The sequence below is a fragment of the Centroberyx affinis genome, unplaced genomic scaffold, assembly GCF_046629955.1.
Source record: "Centroberyx affinis isolate AG114_WGS23_722 - 3 ecotype Tasmania unplaced genomic scaffold, CSIRO-AGI_Caff_v1 ptg007553l_1, whole genome shotgun sequence".
In the NCBI taxonomy this organism is placed as follows: Eukaryota; Metazoa; Chordata; class Actinopteri; order Beryciformes; family Berycidae; genus Centroberyx; species Centroberyx affinis.
This window is the reverse complement of record NW_027283810.1, coordinates 1-18098: the sequence shown is the minus strand read 5'-3', so window position 1 is coordinate 18098 and position 18098 is coordinate 1. Positions and strand designations below refer to the sequence as shown.

Here is an 18098-nt window from a genome sequence, read left to right as displayed (position 1 = left end):
AAGGGAATGAAGGTTGTGAGGTTGTCAGGAAATCCAAGTGCGTCCTGTTGTCGTCCACCGTCCTTCTCTTCCTAACCTTATTTATTACCCATTTGTTTTTAAAAAAAAAAAGAAAAAAAAGGGTTGCGTCAAAAATATCTTGGTTTTTTACTTCGGCATTTGTTACCCCAAGTCGAAATAAAACGATGCCACAGAGTGATGGGATTGTGTGTGTGTGTGTGAGAGGTGGGGGTGGGGGTTGACTTGGAGAGAACAAGGGGAAAGGAAAAAGTCTGACATTGAGACAAAGGAGGGGGGAATTTTGATGACCTACACACAAACACAGACGGACGTGGCACCCATCGGAGGACGGCGTCTCGACCCACATCAATCACAGCGTTTACAGCAGACGCTCGCGGTAATTACATAGATGTATTCGGAAAGGTATTGGGATTCCACGCCAGGCGCCGTCCAAAGATACCGGTTTAAAGCATCGGAAGAGCAGATTAAAGCCCAAGGAGGTCAATGGCGTTCGGATGCTGGGAAAAGGGGACGGCCGGGAGCTGGGAATTTCAATATAAATGTAAAATAGTCCGGGAGCCACAGACGAAGGGCTTGCACTATCTATTTTGAGGCTAGCGCTTATACGCGAGCACATGGACGTCCCAAGTACACTGGACAGCCACTCCCGGGAGATAATACGGCTGTGAGCATCCTCGTCTTTGATTGGCTTCCGTAGAAGAGCTGCTAGACTCGACTGGCGAGCCACGGCTCAGAAACAATCGAGCGTTGATAGACAGTTGTCTTTTTTAGCAACAGGAGCTATTTTTCTCACTTCATTTTACAGGGTTCCTACGCAGGTCTGGAAAAGTATTAAAAATGAATTTGATCATTTCCAGGTCTTGAATAGTTTGGGAATTTGACAAAATGTCTGGAAAAGTATGGAAAATGTTGCGGTTCAGGTCCGATACACACATAATTCTAGCTTTTATGTTGTTGTAGAGCCACTTTGAGTCCACAGTTTTTGTTGATGTGAAGAATAATGTTCAGATAGAGGGACGCTCTTATTACCCAGCCGCTGTCAGCATGCATTATATCAAATACAGACCAAAATCAAATCCAGTCAAGAACATAGGGTCTGGGAAAAATATAGAATTTTAAAATGGAAACCGTGTAGGAACCCTGCCAATCATCTCACATATTGTGATATTTGTCTCTGTGAAGAACAATCTTCATCTATACAGTGATATGACCTAGTTAGCAGGGGCAAGATGTCTATCTGTGTAAATCATACTGAACACCAGACAAAATCTTCAAAACAAATCAAGGTCTGGAAAAAGTATGGAATTTTTTCATTGAAAATGTGTAGGAACCCTGATTTTAGCATTGCCAAGAGCTCATCTTTTTTGTAAGACCCCGTCCCTAAATCTCTACCTCCCTGTTGGTTGTCATCAGGCTTTTTTCTTTTTTTTTTTTTTTTTTTTTTTTACTCTTGTGCAAGGTTTTCCACAAGGCTGCACTGTAATGGTGTTCGGTTTCTGACCTATTCTCTTCTAGGAATTAGGGTTGTCCATCCACGCCTATGTATCTGGCTGGTTAAAGAACAGCCGAGAGGGACCACCAGGGGTCCTTCAGGGCATTCCAGCGGGTCCCCAGCAAATTGATGAATTGCTAAACTTCATTATTTCATTTATAAGAACAATTAGAGAATGTAGAAGAATGACTATTTTGATCATAGTTTCACTGTTATCTCTCTACCTACAATACAGAGAGTCATGAAATTCTGGACAAAATCATATTTAACAATAAATAGTATTCTCAGATTTGGGTCCAAGAGAGAAAATCTCATCAAATGGGGGGCCGTGGCCCTAATGTGGACTAAATTAGGGGTCCTTGATATGAAAAAGGTTGAGAACCACTGATTTGGACCATTTGTGAATTTTTTTTTTTTTTTTTTTTTTTTTTGTGATGCACTCTCCAAAAAAATCCCCTTCCTCCCAGCCCATTGTTTTCAGTGACTGGCCACCTCACACCTACCCGACCACATCTGTGTGAGCCGCCACTTCAGCTTTATGGACAAAGCCTCATCCTCTTATCGGATGTAGGTGCGATCGCGGAATTTGTGGTGTGTTTTAATTCGCACCACAAAGAAAAAAAAACAGCTTAAGAGATTTTTGTGACCAACATCCTCTCTGGAAAACATTGAATCTTAATTTAGCAGAGGCTCCAGTAGACTCGGGCTCCGGGGGCCATCCACCTCCTGTCGTTATTTCGGGCCTCCGTTGTGGGTGAGAAGCAGGAGTCTGTCGGGTCCGGTTTGTGAATGAGCCGCAACACAATGGAGGAACAACCGTCATGTACGATCTAATACACACACACACACACACACACACCACCGCCATGTTCTCCATTTCCGTCTCCCATACATTCTGTTTCTTCATCCCTCCCTCTACTCCTATTCCCATTCATTCACTCATTGTTTCTGCATCTTTTATGCTCCCTGCTTTTTCCGAGCTTGTTGCAGAGCCCGCCTGTCTCTCACACACACACACATTCCTTCGGTAGCGTTTTCGGTTGTTAGCGAGCCGGAGTTTTCCGATCCATCATGCCGCCTGGCTCATCCTGTTTTTCCCTCAAATGACACCCCCACCCCCCCCCCCCAAATTCGCCTCTTCTCCGTTTTTATTTTGATTCCGTCTTTTATTCGGAGAAAACAGGAGGTCGCTGCGAAAAAGCCCCTGAGGCTTTTTCTTTAGATTTACTGCCCTCGACGTCCCTCCCCCCGCTACCTTGTACCGGCTTCATTTTTTTTTCCCTCCGCAGCAGAACTCGGGACAGTTTCGAGGACGCGGTATTCGCGGCGGATCTCGGGGGCCGGGTCGCACCGTCTTTCGTTTGCGAAGAGTCCAAAATTGAGTTCCGGAGTCGCTTCGACCGCCTCCGGGCCGCTCCTTATCTTAGCATGTCGTTTGTCATTTTGTCCGTTCCTGGGAAATCTAATAATCTTTAATATCCCCTCTCACCAGCTCCGCTACCGCTGACGACTATCCATCTCTCCATACTCGCTCTCTTCACTCCCGAGTGCAATCTCGTAGCAATCTGGAGTTTTTCCCCTTCGCTCCGCTTGCCTGATGACCGCAGGTGCACACACACACACACACACACACGCCGCCACACACAGCGTCACTGGGAGCTCTTCTAATGTTCTCTCATGTTCTCAGATATTAAATTAATTTTTCACCCGTCTCGCGGAAGGGCAGAGGAAATCGAGTGTCTTTTCCGGTATCTCGTTTGACATCGTTCGCTTTCTCAGATCAGTTATTTGGAACCCTGGGACGGTTTCCTCTTCGTTGGTTTTGTTTGGGAATAGGAGAATAGTAGAGTGAGATCGTATTGAGAGGGAGGTTTCTTGGCACGTTCCCAATTCCAACCCCGGGGCCTTTGTGATCCACCTGTGATCCCGACCAACCACAGGAAGCATTGTGCATTTGTTTGATCAGATCACATTCTTACTCCAAAGGTAGCTGATGTTGCTACTGCCATGTTGAATTACTTGAAAGAAACTCTTTTCCCGCACCAAATTGTGACCCTTGATCTGGGCCAAAGCGAATGGACTGGAGCAGTGGTTCTCAACGTGGGGTCCGGGGGCCACCAGGGGTCCTTGAGGGCGTTCCAGGGGGTCCCCAGCAAATCGATCAATTGTTAAGCTTCATTATTTCATTTACAAGAAAAATTATAGAATGTAGAAGAAGCACTATTTTGATCACAGTTTCACTGTTATCTCTCCACCTACAATACAGATAGTCATGGAATTCTGGACAAAATCATATCTAACAATAAAAATATTCTCAGATTTGTGTCCGGGAGACAAAATCTCATCAAATGGGGGTCCGTGGCCCTAATGTGGACTAAATGAGGGGTCCTTGATATGAAAAAGCTTGCGAACCACTGGACTAGAGATTTGAAAATGCCCTACAAGGCCCTCTTTTGGCCATAGTCAACTTATGTTGGATGAAATGCACAGCTGAGTGCAATGAGGATCCATTTTGGGGAAAAATGAGAGATGACCCCCCTTCTTTCCCCTTAAATTCCTTTGTCTTCTAACCATCTGACCCTGTGTTTCCCCCCTCTCTCTCTCTGCAGTTCTGGACATGGCCCGCCACGTGCCCCTGTATCGGGCGCTCCTGGAGCTGCTGAGGGCCATTTCCACCTGCACTGCCCTGGTGCCCCTGCTGCTGCCCCTCTCCGGAGACCCGGGGCAGGACGAGGAAGAGGAGGACGAAGAGCGCTCCGAGGGACAGACCTCCGTGGGAATGCTGCTGGCCAAGATGAAGACCTGCGTGGACACATACACCAATCGCCTCAGGTAAGACCGGGAGCATCCATGTAGCTTGAGGGGAGGGGTAGCTAAATGAGGTGATTGGTTTCCACTGATATGGGGTTTTTACGGTAAACATTAATATAGGGCTGAACAATTAATCAAAATTTTAGCGAAATCGCAATGTGGCCGACTGCAATTTTCAAATCTCAGGAGGCGCAATATTTGTTAAAGGTGAAATGTGTCAAAATAGCATTTTAAATGAAATATTGTGGTGCTGCAGAGATGTCCTGGCCTACACATCATATTCTACAGACTTAAGAAAACATCTTTGTTTGGTACAGATCCCCGCAAAAATCACACCATAATCATTTTAATACGTTTTTCAATGGAAATGAGAATAATGATGTAAAAATGATCATTCCCTCTAATATCGCAAATCATATCGCAATTGCAATATCAGTCAAAATAATCGCAATTAGATATTTTTTTTCAAAATCCTTCAGCCCTACATTAATATTCAGTATGTTTAAATTTCACAGTTTTTATTGTGAAAATTGAGAATTTACAGGGTAGGAAAGGAAAAACCTCTGAACCAGCATTTAGACCACTGGAAGGAAACACTAAAACTCTTCATTGAAACCCAGTATTATAAAAACAAAAAAACAAATAAGTCAACTTTTATTTTTGCCATTTTTATGTCTCTTAGTTTGAAGGAATGTAATGGGAACAGTTAGCTTAGCTCAATTGCTCAAAAGTCAAATGACGTCTTGGGTTTTTTTTTTTCTTTCTTTTTTCTTTTCTTTTTTTTCCCAGTTTGTTTTGGTGCAAATCCTTGCCTCTTCTCTGCATACGCCGCTGTCCTACACACACACCACTCTCCCTCCCCTCCGTCTACACGAACGCACCGAGACTTTATCAATATTGCACAGCTCCCATTCTGAGGAGCGAACATTTAAACCGAGGGGATGTGACCCCCAACATGTTCCGACGTGAAAGCCCCTCTCCAGTCACAGCTGACAACATGCTGTACTTAGATTTACATACATACATGTCGCCTCCCTAGCGTTAAGGGGCTTATTATGAATTTACCGTCCCATGTCACTAAGTGGGTATTTTTAGAATGCGTGTGACATGAATGTTGCGGCATCCATCCTGTATTCTCCTCCAACACTATCCCAAGAATCCCATGATCCTCTGCGTTGTACCTGATCACGGTTCACAACATATGGCTTATTGTAGAATGCAATTAACCCTGATGGCCCATGTTTTGCTCATCTAGAAGGAACTGAAGTGTAATGAACCAGTAACTTGTTTGAATATTGTACTATTTTGTGTGAATATTACCTTTATTCTCCAATGTGGAGGAAACAGAGTGGAGACTGTTGGTCTGTTTTTAGTGATATCTGCTCAGGCCACAGTGATAGCCAGCCTCATGAGCATGATATACCCCCAGCTATAAGTTATCTGCAGGCTTAAAACACACACACACAGACACACACTGAGGCTTTGAAAGACTGGAACACACTCTCTCCCACTTGGTCTCTCACACACACACACACACACACACACACACACAGAAGCTTTAATGAAAGAAGAGCCTGAGGGCAAATGGCCAGCCACTGAGACCGATCGCCAGGCTTTTAGTCAACAGTCTCTCCCAGTCTGGGCCAACAACCAAGAAGCGGGACCAATCTCGCAGGTGGGAGGCTGGGTAGGGGGGGGGGGGGGCGGGGCTTAAATGGCAGAAGACCTTCGCCGGCACCGTCCTCGGCCCGGAGCGGAGGATTCTGGGATTGGGGGAGCTTGGCAGTGAAGAGGAAAGCTGCCTCTTCAGTGACCTACCGCGTCCCTCTCAGCGTGTCCGCAGAATCCACTTAGAAGTTAGAAGATGCTAGAGTGGCGTTTTTTTTTTTGTTTTTTTTTTAATCACTTCGGGTTTTCAAACTTGTGGACTTGTTTTGGTTTGCTCCAAAAAAAAAAAAAAGATGCCCATAAAAATTGGGGTCTGCTCAGGTCAAAACCAGCGGAGAGATATGAACGCAGGATAGGTGCTGGGGTATAAATAAAAGTTATTTATGCTGTGAGGCTGAATAAAAGCTGGTTAAATAATTCATGGTACCTGGTCAGTGGTTCTGTCTGTCTGCACATTGGGTCAGACCTTTCTTCCCTTCACACCTCTAAGGCTTCGCCCTCTCCTGCGCATTCCCCCCCACATGAAAAATGCTTGTGTTTGTGTGCAAGAAGGTGAAACTGGGATATGCACTTCAGCTCTTTAAGCATGGTTGGCAAGAGTTGTGAGTGGCTACCGGTTCACAATCCTAACCAACTGAGAAAGACAGGCACCTTTATTTTTCCTCATTTCCTTATTGTTTTACCTTTTATGAGTATGGCATCCATGCTGATGGACACTTGGATCTCCTTTAGAAACTCCAAGGACAGAAAATTCTCTTTTTAGCTTTTGAAAATTTCTCACATTGGTACTGTGAAATCCACTTACAAGAATCAACAATTCAAAGAACATCAAATGCAGAAGGAATCAAATCAATAGGAATTTGGTTATTTAAAAAAAAACAGTATTCTAAAATATGTTTTCTCATTTTCTTTGTCCCGTTTCCAGGTCAAAGAAAGATAAGAGTAAAGGTGTGGTAAAGACGGATAGTTCAGATCCGGAGCCTGAGGGTTTGACTCTGCTGGTGCCCGACATCCAGAGGACGGCTGAGATAGTGTACGCTGCTACCACCAGCCTACGGCAGGCCAACCAGGGTATGTACACACACACACACACACACACACACACACACACAAAAAGTGTGTTGGTATGTACACAGCAATTTTAGATGATCTTCTTTTGAAAAGTCTGTCCTTATTACCATAGTCGGTAGCTCCTCCTCTGTCTCTCTCTTTGACTTTAAAACCCTGTTGGCTTTCAGCCCGTATTTTTCATTTCCCTTCTTTCAACTTGGTCTGAATTATTTCAGCAGGTCCCAACTCTCTTCCCCTCTCTCCATTTTTCTCTCTCTCCCCCTCATTCGTTTGTCTCGGTGTCCTGCCTTCTTGGTGCAAGGACAAGAAAATGGGTCTCTAAGTTTAGCTCGCCAAAAAGTCCAAATTCCCTGGGCTGTGATTGACTGCAGCCCCGAACAATTTCATCTTAATCAAGGGCGCCATTGGCCTGTTTTTAAAAACTTGAACTTGATCACACAGTCCCAAGCAACACGTCAAAAACTCATCCTGGTTTTTGTTTTTGTTTTTTTGACTCCTTTTGAGACAAAAGATGTCGAAGCAAAAAATGTTCTAGAGTTCATATAGTTTGGGCTGCCATTTCCTGATGAAGGCCACAGTATGACCAAAAAGCTTGGAGTTTGGTTTAATATGTACTTCTCAACTAGCCTTGAAAGAAAGGCTTCGTAATTTTTGCATCATGAGTGTCTTGGAACTTTGGTAATTCAAGCACCGACCCCAAATCAAAGAGCACCCTTGGCAAACGCCTCCACACACCAAAACCCAAGAGAAGCTCACCCAGTCCTCTCTTCTTTTAACTCGCTTTAAGATGGTTTGAACTTCAGGTGACGAGACCACACTGGCTTTACCCACCTTGGCGACTTCTAAATTATGGTATATATATTTCTTGACCACCCTGATGGATGGTCCACTTCCAAGGACGTAACCAAAATTGCTGCCCCATCCCTATATCCTTGGCGCCTTTTCTGATCCCTCTGAAATCTCCCTGGAGCCCTTGTGGAGAAGATGGACAGCGTCAGGTTGGGAAGAATGGTGGACGGCGAGGTGCACAGGTCATAAAACATGTTATTTGTTCAGGGAGAGAGAGAGAGAGAGAGAGAGAGAATCTCCTAGCTAGCCATTAGTCACCTAAAGAAAGCCGGGCCATCAATAACACCTCCGATGCACGATGGAGCATTACACCTCCCCCATTGCCTTGTTGCTACACACTACACAATATTAATTACCCCCCACCCTCCCCTTTCCTCCTTTCCACCCCCAGAGGATTTTTATGTTCCGTCCACATCAATGGCTGTCCAAGTGATCACTGAGGTGGGGAGTTGGGTGTTAGGTGGGGGGGTGGAAGTGTCGGGGGGGGGTGTGCAGATAAAGATCGATGTCCTTGTCACTTTACATAAAGAAATCCATATGATAACGGCCACGGGAATCGCACCTTCCCCTTCATGGAGAGCGCAGGACATGGGGCTTTCGGGACAGAGGCCTGGACGGATGTCTAATTGTTTAATTAGTACTTAGTCTTTAAGACACATCTGTGGAAAGGAGTCGCGATTGGACGGGAGCGGGACGGTATCGACCCGAAGCATCGATATCCCCGCGCCGACCGAACAGGCGGAATAAATGACGATATCGACGGCCCCCTCGCTTTTCTCATGCCTACCTCTCTTCTGTCCAAAGTCGGTAATAGGGCCGTTAAATGTGCCGGTAATTTCATGGTAAGTGCATCCGTGCCCGGTACAAGCATGGAGCCCTAATACCCATAAACCTGCTATATATAGACAGTTAATTATGTTGATGCATTAACCGCTCCTCTATCCATCCCATCAACCCTCCCCTTCTTTGCTTTATTGTCACCGACAATCGGTGGGCAATTCAACACTGTCATTTGTCTCGGACACGCTTCGGCTGTCGATGGAGTTGTACTTTGAAGAAACAATGGGTTTGCGTGGCGAACCCGTGTTAGTGTCTCCTAACGATGGGAATGTCATTTGTCAAGGTGAGGAACGGCAAAGGGGGAAACATGTGGGGCAACATGTGGTCCCAAGCATCGACCCGATATTGCCGTCTCGAAGCCTGGAAAGTAAAGTTGCGTTACTTGGGTTCCTTTAAGTTTCTTATGACTGTACTGCAGAGAAAATCAGGGTATCCACAGGTCCTGAAAAAGTTTTCAAGAGACGTAAAACATACTATCTAACCTCGAGGCCTTAAAACATATTGAATACAGGTAAACATGGCATTTTAAGTCTTCAATTCTGTTTTAGAGGTTGTGAAAATGTGGTCTCTTTACAGCACTGTTTTTCTGGTGAGAAATAAGCCCAGTTATTCAGACCTACATTCTCATTGGTCTGCATTTGATTTCATTTCGCTCATTTCAAATTGGTCTTGAATTTCATTGTAACTGGCTCTACAAAGGTGAAACTTGCAGACACCTTGGAAATGTCTGTGGGCAAAGTGTGTTGTTCAGAGCAATCTTTAGATCAATACCAAGAATATATACACTATCGCAGCTCTTGTTATGTTTGTATTAGCGGTTTCTTCCAGCCTTTCTGCTGTGCTTGAGTATGTGCATGCCTGCATATACCATATGTGTGTCTTGTCTTTTTGCCAAAGGTTAATGCAAAGATTGATGTTGTAAGCCAGTGTCTTGCTGTGGTGGGTGTTGTGATAAATGGCCTTGTGGCAGCACTCTCACAACGGAAGACTTCCGAAGCTGTCGCTGATCTATCGCGGTTACATACTGTATGCCACCACCACCACCCGCTACCTCTTCTTCACCTCCTCTCTTTCTCATGCTTTCTCCTCCCCGCACCCCACCCCCCGCCTCCCTACCAGAGAGGAAGCTGGCAGAGTCCTCGAAGAAGGTGTCAAGCCGGCCCAAACCCCTGTCCATCCTACGCTCCCTGGAGGAAAAATACGTAGCTGCCATGAAGAAGCTCCAGTTTGGTGAGTTTTTTTCGCGTGTTTGTTTGTGTGTGTGTGTGTTGTTAAAGGTGTTCCATGTACTATTTTAACATCAAATCATTCATCATTCACATTCATTTCGAGACATCGCCGAGAAGACTGCCTCTACACTGCATTTTATATTGTGTGTCATATTGTGGGTCAGATTTGGCGGGAAAGTTGCTGTATTGCTTTATGGCACAGAGGGAGATTGCTTTACATCACAAAACAGGAAGAGGCCGCTGTTCTTCCAGCACAAACAGAACTAAACTTGTCTGGTAATGATGATGAAAGGTGTTTATCCTCTTCAGTATAGCCAAAGATTCCAAGGAGGTGGAACCGATTTTATGGGAAATGTGGTCTTCATTTTGACTTGTGGGTTTTTTAGCACCAACAGTGCCACTAGGAAGAGTCAAAGGCTATCAGTTGTCTCACCCATGGTCTCATTTGTTTACTGTAATTATACCAAGGCATCCAGAGTAATTTGATAACATATTGATTTTTAAAAATGCTGTCAACAGGGACACCTCTGTTGCTTCGAAGTCTGGATGTTGGTTGGTTTTTCCTCACACTTTTTTTTTCGCCTCACACACATCACCCAAAGCTAGACTGTCATCCTCGCTCCCGCTATACCCCCCTCTTCCCCATACACACACACACACTTCTATCTCTCCATCTCCCTCCCGTGCTCTATCTGATATGATGCATATTGCCGTCCCTCTGAAAGGGAGGAAGACTCGGCGCCCCTCCTCCCTTTCCTCTTGTCCATCACTCCATCCGTGATTGATTACGCTGCTTCTGTCGTGCTCCGATTGATTTTGTAAGCGGCCCAACGTCTAATGTAATTGCAAGTGACATGACTGTAAACAGGTTTGCTTCGGTCTGAGCGCAGCACAAAAAAAAGAACTGAAGACGCAGTGAAAGAGAGACCCAGTATAACAAGACATCTTGTTTCACTGCTGCTTTAAAGCACAACGAATATGAAGGTGCCATTATCTGATGATGATGTTGGTGTTTACTGGTCTCTATTAATGCCAGTAAAATTAGGGTACTCCACATACTGTATGTTAATGCATTATTCTTACTCCGACTAAGAGCATTATGGTACTAACAATCAGAGTATGATGGTTACATGGGTCCTGCATTATCGTCTCATTCGCGTTACAATCACATTTTTTGTTAAATGGAAATCAGTCAGCTTTCAGTATATGCAGACTTGCAGACTTGATGTTGAATTTTCTTTGCATTGGATATAAAAGTATGCTGTACTCTGTAGACACTGATAGGCTTGGGCCGATTTTTGATATTATCGAATATCGCGATATTTTGTGAACGGCTTCCTCCAATGCTTGAATAGTAGGATTACATTTCTAGGCTGTTAATAATAATTATTATTATCATAGCCTATTAATTTGACGTAATTTGGAAGAAATAAAGTAAAGTATCCCCCCAAAAAAGCAGGTAAAAGAACTGATAATATTGTATATCGTAGCGTGATATTAAATTTTGGATATCGCCCAAGCCTAGTCACTGGTGGAGATGGTGCAGAGGTGGTTGACTGATGCATTGATGTCAGTAGTATTGCCTCCATAAAACCTCTCAAAATCAATTTTTGTACTTGGAGCTTTTGTATATATGTGTCTACTGCCATTTCAACTAGGGTGCAGAGTTTTGTAGTCTGTAGCAGTGGTTCTCAACATGGGGTCCGGGGACCACCAGGGGTCCTTGAGGGGGTTCCAGGGGGTCCCCAGCAAATTGATAAATTGTTAAACTTCAGCATTATTTCATTTACAATAAGTTAACACATTTAGAGAATGTAGAAGAATGACTGTTTTGATCATAGTTTCTCTGTTATCGCTCTACCTACAATACAGATAGTCAAGGAATTCTGGACAAAATCATATCTAACAATAAAAAATATTCTCAGATTTGGGTCCAAGAGACAAAATCAGATCATATGGTGGTCTGTGGCCCTAATGTGGACTAAATTAGGGGTCCTTGATATGAAAAAGGTTGAGAATCACTGGTCTATAGTACAGTACTAGGGCCGAGTCCATTCCTGTCAACCATGAGAACCGCATGATGTCATGTCTCCTGACCCCCCCCTCCCTGTGCTCTCCTCCCCTGGCCAGACACCTTCGAGATGGTCTCGGAGGACGAGGAGGGCAAACTGGTGTTCAAGGTCAACTACCACTACATGTCTCAGGTGAAGAACGCCAGCGACGCCAACAGCGCCGCCCGCGCCCGCCGCCTCGCCCAGGAGGCGGTCACCCTGTCCACCTCGCTGCCCCTGTCCTCCTCCTCCAGCGTCTTCGTCCGCTGCGACGAGGAGAGGCTGGACATCATGAAGGTAACGCTCCCACCGCGGCATCCAGTCCGCTTCGTTTGAGGCCGGGCACCACAGCTGACCAGGGAGACAAATCCTATCATCCTAGCAGAATGAAATTTTAGATGTTGAATATGGACACAAAGGCAAACACTTTTTGTTTTGAGGGTTTTTTAAAATATTTTTCAATTATTATTGGGGGGTGGAAGTGTTTGCAGTGTTTCCTGCATCAACCACATTGTCCAAAATCACTAGTTACACCTGTGGTGCCTCGCCTCAAAGGGATACTTTTGCAGCCCGAATCTATAACCCTATTAATATCAGTCTGTTTTTTTTTTTTTACCGGCACATGGCAGAATGTGAGAGAAAAAGATTCATAGATTTAGATATTTATTGGCGTTTCATTTGAATGAAGAAAAAAAAAAACGAGTGAAAAGACATGGGTGTCTGTTGGCTTGTTAGCTTTCAGCTGGCTTCAGTAATCATTGCCATTGCTATTGTTGAGGTATTAAAGCATTACACTAGCGGTTTTACAATGGCTTGATGAAGTATAAACACACCAACCTAAATATTATGTGACTATAAACATAGGCTTTTATTGGCACAGCCATAAATGGCCATCATCATAAACAATTATAAACAGGGAAAAATTCTCTACCATGAACTTACTGTGAGCTAGTATGAACTGCATGAATACTGAGGGACACTAAAGAGTCAATTACCTTATGCTACCTTACACACACACACACACACACATTCCACACATGCATACACACACCCTGGGGGACACTGAACATTTATGGACTGGGGGGGAAAAGAAATCTTGGAGCATACAGTTTAATTAGCATATTCTGATATAAATACAAATGAAGAAAAACAAAAGCTTCCCTAGGAGAATTAGCTGTTATTTTTGGCTACCGTGCCCCTACTCAGATTTCTCTGTGTTTAGTGAAGAGCAGTAGTGTGGAGCGATGGGGAGACACAACCTCCTGCTATACTGAACAAACTCAGAGGATAGGGAGCGTTCATCCACTCCCAGTCAAACCAACTCTGCCTCGCAAAGTCTATCACTAGAACAGATCAGACCTGCCGGGATGAGAAAAAGAGACAAATTGGCCCCACCAATGCTAAATTAGTAACAAACAGCAGAAAACAGAGTGTATGAACGAGACTCCCTCGCTCTTTGAAGCAGGCAGACTCACCGGGGAACAGAAACAAACTCCTCCTCCTCTTGAGTTCAATGAGAGAAACCGATCGAGTTCTCTTCAGTTGAATATGTGTTCTTCGCGAATATTGAAACATCCAAATAATACTGAAAAAAGTGAGACAGAAACGATGTTCAGATTTGGGAACATTCCTACTAACAAGGTTAACCAGCATCGACATTTTCTGAAGTTTTCTGTATCATGTTGCACAGCTCTCTCTCAGTATGTATTTTACAAGCTTAATCAACCTACTCTGAATTTTATAGTTATGCAGCTGTAACCCAGCTCATGTGATTGATGATCTGCAGCAACACCGTCCTCTATAGATGCATAATCCATTTATGTGCCTCATACACTTATAACCTCATTGGGTTGTTTTACACCCTACTGTAGCAAGGCCATGTGAGTCATATTTTACTGTCAAGTGGTGTTTCATGGGGAACAGATCTATAGAGTGATAGTCATGGTGTTTACTATCGCAGAGCTTCGTCTGCCGATACAGGGACGGGCTCTAGGTGGAATGGAGAAATGCCAAATGAATGCTTTCCAATTGCGAGTGCATGTAAATATGAGCTGGGTATCCCACTACTGTTCCACAGCTTCCCAGCTAGTTAGAGAATAGAGTAAGACTCGGTGAAAGCTTGCCTCTACCCATGAGGATGTCGCGTACTGTGTTTCCGCATCCGCCGCGTGCCACCGTATGACTTGGTATTCCGATGCGCGTCCTAAAACACTTGTCGACAGCTCTTACTCACTCCCCCATTGGCATTTAAAAACGGCCCTCACCCCACGAGTTGATGAATGGCAAAGTCTCCTTCGCTAAATGTCAAAATCCTCATCTGTTTAGCTCCGTTTCTTCAAAAGAACACATCGACTCTAAATAAAGGCGGCGGCACGCCAACAACGAAGTCGGAACTCGCCCGAAATAGAAACGCAGTTGGAACGCGTCACCGCATACAAAGCTTTGTGTCATTTGTTCATTAACACGCGTGCCAGCGGGGGCGCATGAAGATTAAAGATGTAACCGGGAAACTGGAAAGACAAGTGACAAAAACTCAGAACCACAGGAAAGAGCAGCAAAGGCGGCTGAGGGAACACGAGGATTTAGAAGTTTGACCACAAGATGCTGGCATGGAAACAAAGACAATGAACCTGAAAAGGAAACAACACGACCGATCATGTGATATTTTGGACCCAATTGCGGTCAATCACACAGTGGGGCCTGGTGTGAATTTTAGTTCAGCCAGCAAGCCTGTTCACACTGCGTACAAAGTCAAAATGGCCCTTCCTTCCTTTTTACGCAAACGTGTCCTGTTGTTGATCCGAACCTACCGAAATGAATTCCCGCAGCAAGTACACCACGGCCTTAAGGAGCAGCAGGAGCAGAAAAAAGCACGGCGGCTGATCTGAAACAGGTGGGAATCTCATGACCTGTGACTTGGGTCCGTACTCCTCTGTGTCCAAAGTGCTTCTTCGGGTCCTCAAAGAGTCTCGAAAGGCGTCCCGCTCGAGATTTACCTCACTTTGCAGGGGGGGGGGAAGTGCTCTGAAAGTGTCGGGTCTGAATGTTCACGTCAAAATAACCTTACCGCATGAGCGACGCCCCGGCCGCCCTCCGGAAAATCTCGTGCGCGCGGTTGCCGAGTCATCTCAGCGTTACAAACCCCCCCCCGACAACGCCACTCAACGCCCGATGTGCTGGTGAAGACAGGGGTCAGCTTGTTTGTTTTCTCCAGGAGGAACGTACACGCACACAGAATTCCCCCGAGAACGTCTCCTTAGCACTACATTGCTTGTTGCACCTAGTAAAAAGAACCAGCTGCCTGTCATTTCTTGTATTTATTCAGCGATTCCGAGATACCCGTGCGCTCTCGGTTTCTTTCTGTGCTTGTCGCTCTGCTTTCCACCTGCCTCGGGTTTCACTCGGGACGCCGTGTTTGTTGATGAAAGAGCACCGGCTTTCTCCCCACGAGTCTTTCCCTCCATCCCTCCTTTTCTAAGCCCACAAATTGTACCAAGTCGCCCCTTGTCAGCTTGCCCAGACGCCGCGCCCCCAAAGTCCTCAGTGTGCTTTTGGTTGAAAATAAATACATACGTGCACAAAAAAAAAGCTGAGCGCCAAATGCACTCGGAACAAGGTCTCAGTGCAGTGGGTTTCAGATCGGATTAGTGCTGCTACTGTCAGAGCCGGCTAATGCGGAAAATTGCAGTCCCCCCCCCTCCTTAATCGGGCACACCATCCTTGAGCCTGAATACCTGTGACTGGCTAATAACCCTGCTGCTCCGGAGAAGATCCTCTCATTGGCGAGAGAGGAAAAGGAAGACAGAGAAAGGGAGGTAGGCAGGGAAGAAGAACATGTAAAAGGATTTCCATGCATCATTCATATGGGCGCGACCAATACAAAGGCTCTCTAAAGAAGAACATCCAGAGAAGAAAAGGAGTTTAATTTGCATCTGGAAAATGTGCCCATCCTCACTCCTAACCTAAAGTCTAGACTCTAGAGGTATACTGATACCAATTTCTCAGAACAGTACAGTAATAAAGTATGAGTACTTTATTAAGCAGATCAGCTGATATAAGTACCAATCCCAGTACCACTCAAGATTCATTCATGTCGCCTTGTATTGGCCTGTTACATAACAATTAAAGGAAAGTTATTCATTTGATCAAAAAATTGTGTAACAATTCTCTATCAAATAAAAGAAAATTATAATAAAATAGAATGTGAGTACAATGTTCGTGTTTGCCTGCCAGTGTCAAGCCAGCCAGAATAAATCAAAACGCTTTTATTTTATGCTTTTATTTTGAAGGCAGAATCTCTTCTCTTCACTTCACCGGTATTCTTCTGTCTCTAGCTGGCTTGTGGGGAGCTGAGCTGCATCGCCTCTGCTCTCAACACTGCCGTACACCTTAGCTCGGCACAGCTGGTACTTTGCTTCACTGAGATCAAAGAATCGCCACACTGCAGACATTTTTCCTCCCGCCGGAAAAAGTATTTTGTATCAAAAAACAAAAAGTATCAGCCTCGGGACAGCTTCACCTGCAGAGCTGAGTACCAATACTTTGGGTGCTGGATCGCTTCCGATACGAGATACTATTGGTGTACCTCTGCTAAATAAACTAAAACAAACCTTTAACAAACCTTGAAATGCATGCAAAACTCATGTTTATCTTTTAACATACTGCCAGATAATACATTTCAGAGTGAAAAAAGTCTTCACTAAATTACTACTCGCTAGTGGGGTGGAGCATATACTGTGATTATGGATTGGGATTTTAAGTTCCCGCGTTCTGCCGGCAATTTGCCTTTTTATATGTATATCTATCTCAGGGTTCTCGAAATGCTCAGTGTAATGTTACTATTGTTTTTCAGGTCTTCGTGTTTCAGTGATTAATGAGCTAATCTAATTTTGCGAGGAAATAAATTGGATTTTGCTACAAATGCCATGAGGGGTAGATAGAAACGGTCTCTTTCTCTCTACTAACTCTTGAGCTTTATTGTTAATTACATGGCTGTGCAAAAAGCTGAAAGGGGGTTGTCACCAGTTCCCCATTAATGTTTTGCTGCTCGCCCTGGTTTTTGTTTTTTTTTGTTGTTGTTTTTTTTTTACCCAGATTTACTATTATCGACCCTTTCTTCAATTAACCCCCTTTCAGCGTGTGATTAATAACTACCCTGTCTTAGGCCTTTGTCCTCTTTGTGTTGGTAGGTTCTCATCACAGGCCCCGCCGACACCCCGTACGCCAACGGCTGCTTCGAGTTTGACGTGTATTTCCCCCAGGACTATCCCAACTCGCCTCCGCTGGTCAACCTGGAGACCACCGGCGGACACAGCGTGCGCTTCAACCCTAACCTCTACAATGACGGCAAAGTGAGTAGAAAAGGGCTAAAAAAAGAAAAAATCGGAATCTCACACAGATCTTTGATAACTGGGTGAAAACATCAGTTTTAGGGCATGTTCTGTCATGTTCAAGAACCAAATTAACCTCAGCGTATCCAAAAACATCCCTGGGCCTGTTAACTCGTCCGGTTTTGATTCCAAACTTGACACTTGGATGTGAGCGGGCGTCCCTCAAGGCTGCTACATGACATGTTTTAATATGTATAGCTCTTCCCTGCCGGCCCTGGCCTCCTTCCATTGGCTCGTTGCGGTCAAGGTGCCCGACCTCGCCACATCTGCCGCCCCTCATTAGGCATCAGACACTCCATATCTCTTTTCATAATGAGTCCAGACAGCTGCTGTAAGAAATAACCTGAGGCTCACAGCTAGCGGGGAGGCGAGCAGTCATTGAGCGCACCGCTGAGGGAGGGAGGGATGGACGGATAGATGGAGGAAAGGGAACGTAGATGGATCATGAGAGGCACATGGCCTGGGGATGCACTGGTCATCTTTTTGTTATGCTGACATTTTGATCTGCTTTACTCTGTGCATTCACACTCAGCAACTTGGTTGATGGATCGCTGTATTCTAATTGATTGTGGGATCTAGTATACTGCATAGTGGTCAGCTACAGGCAAATTATGTGTTTTTCACTGAGGTGGTATTGACTTTCATAAGGTTACAAAATTCTGATGAGTAAACATAG

General features: G+C 44.8%; 1 protein-coding gene across 1 annotated transcript; it reads left to right on the top strand.

Annotated features, from left to right (window-relative positions):
- Positions 1 to 635: 635 nt before the first annotated feature.
- LOC139639681 (dual E2 ubiquitin-conjugating enzyme/E3 ubiquitin-protein ligase BIRC6-like) lies at positions 636 to 17383 on the top strand (the record flags this gene model as incomplete). Its single annotated transcript, XM_071513826.1, has 6 exons — positions 636 to 648; positions 4123 to 4345; positions 6918 to 7063; positions 9872 to 9982; positions 12112 to 12329; positions 17222 to 17383. Coding segments are annotated over exons 1-6 (873 nt in total), but the record flags the coding sequence as incomplete, so codon positions are not given.
- Between the last annotated feature and the right edge of the window lie 715 nt (positions 17384 to 18098).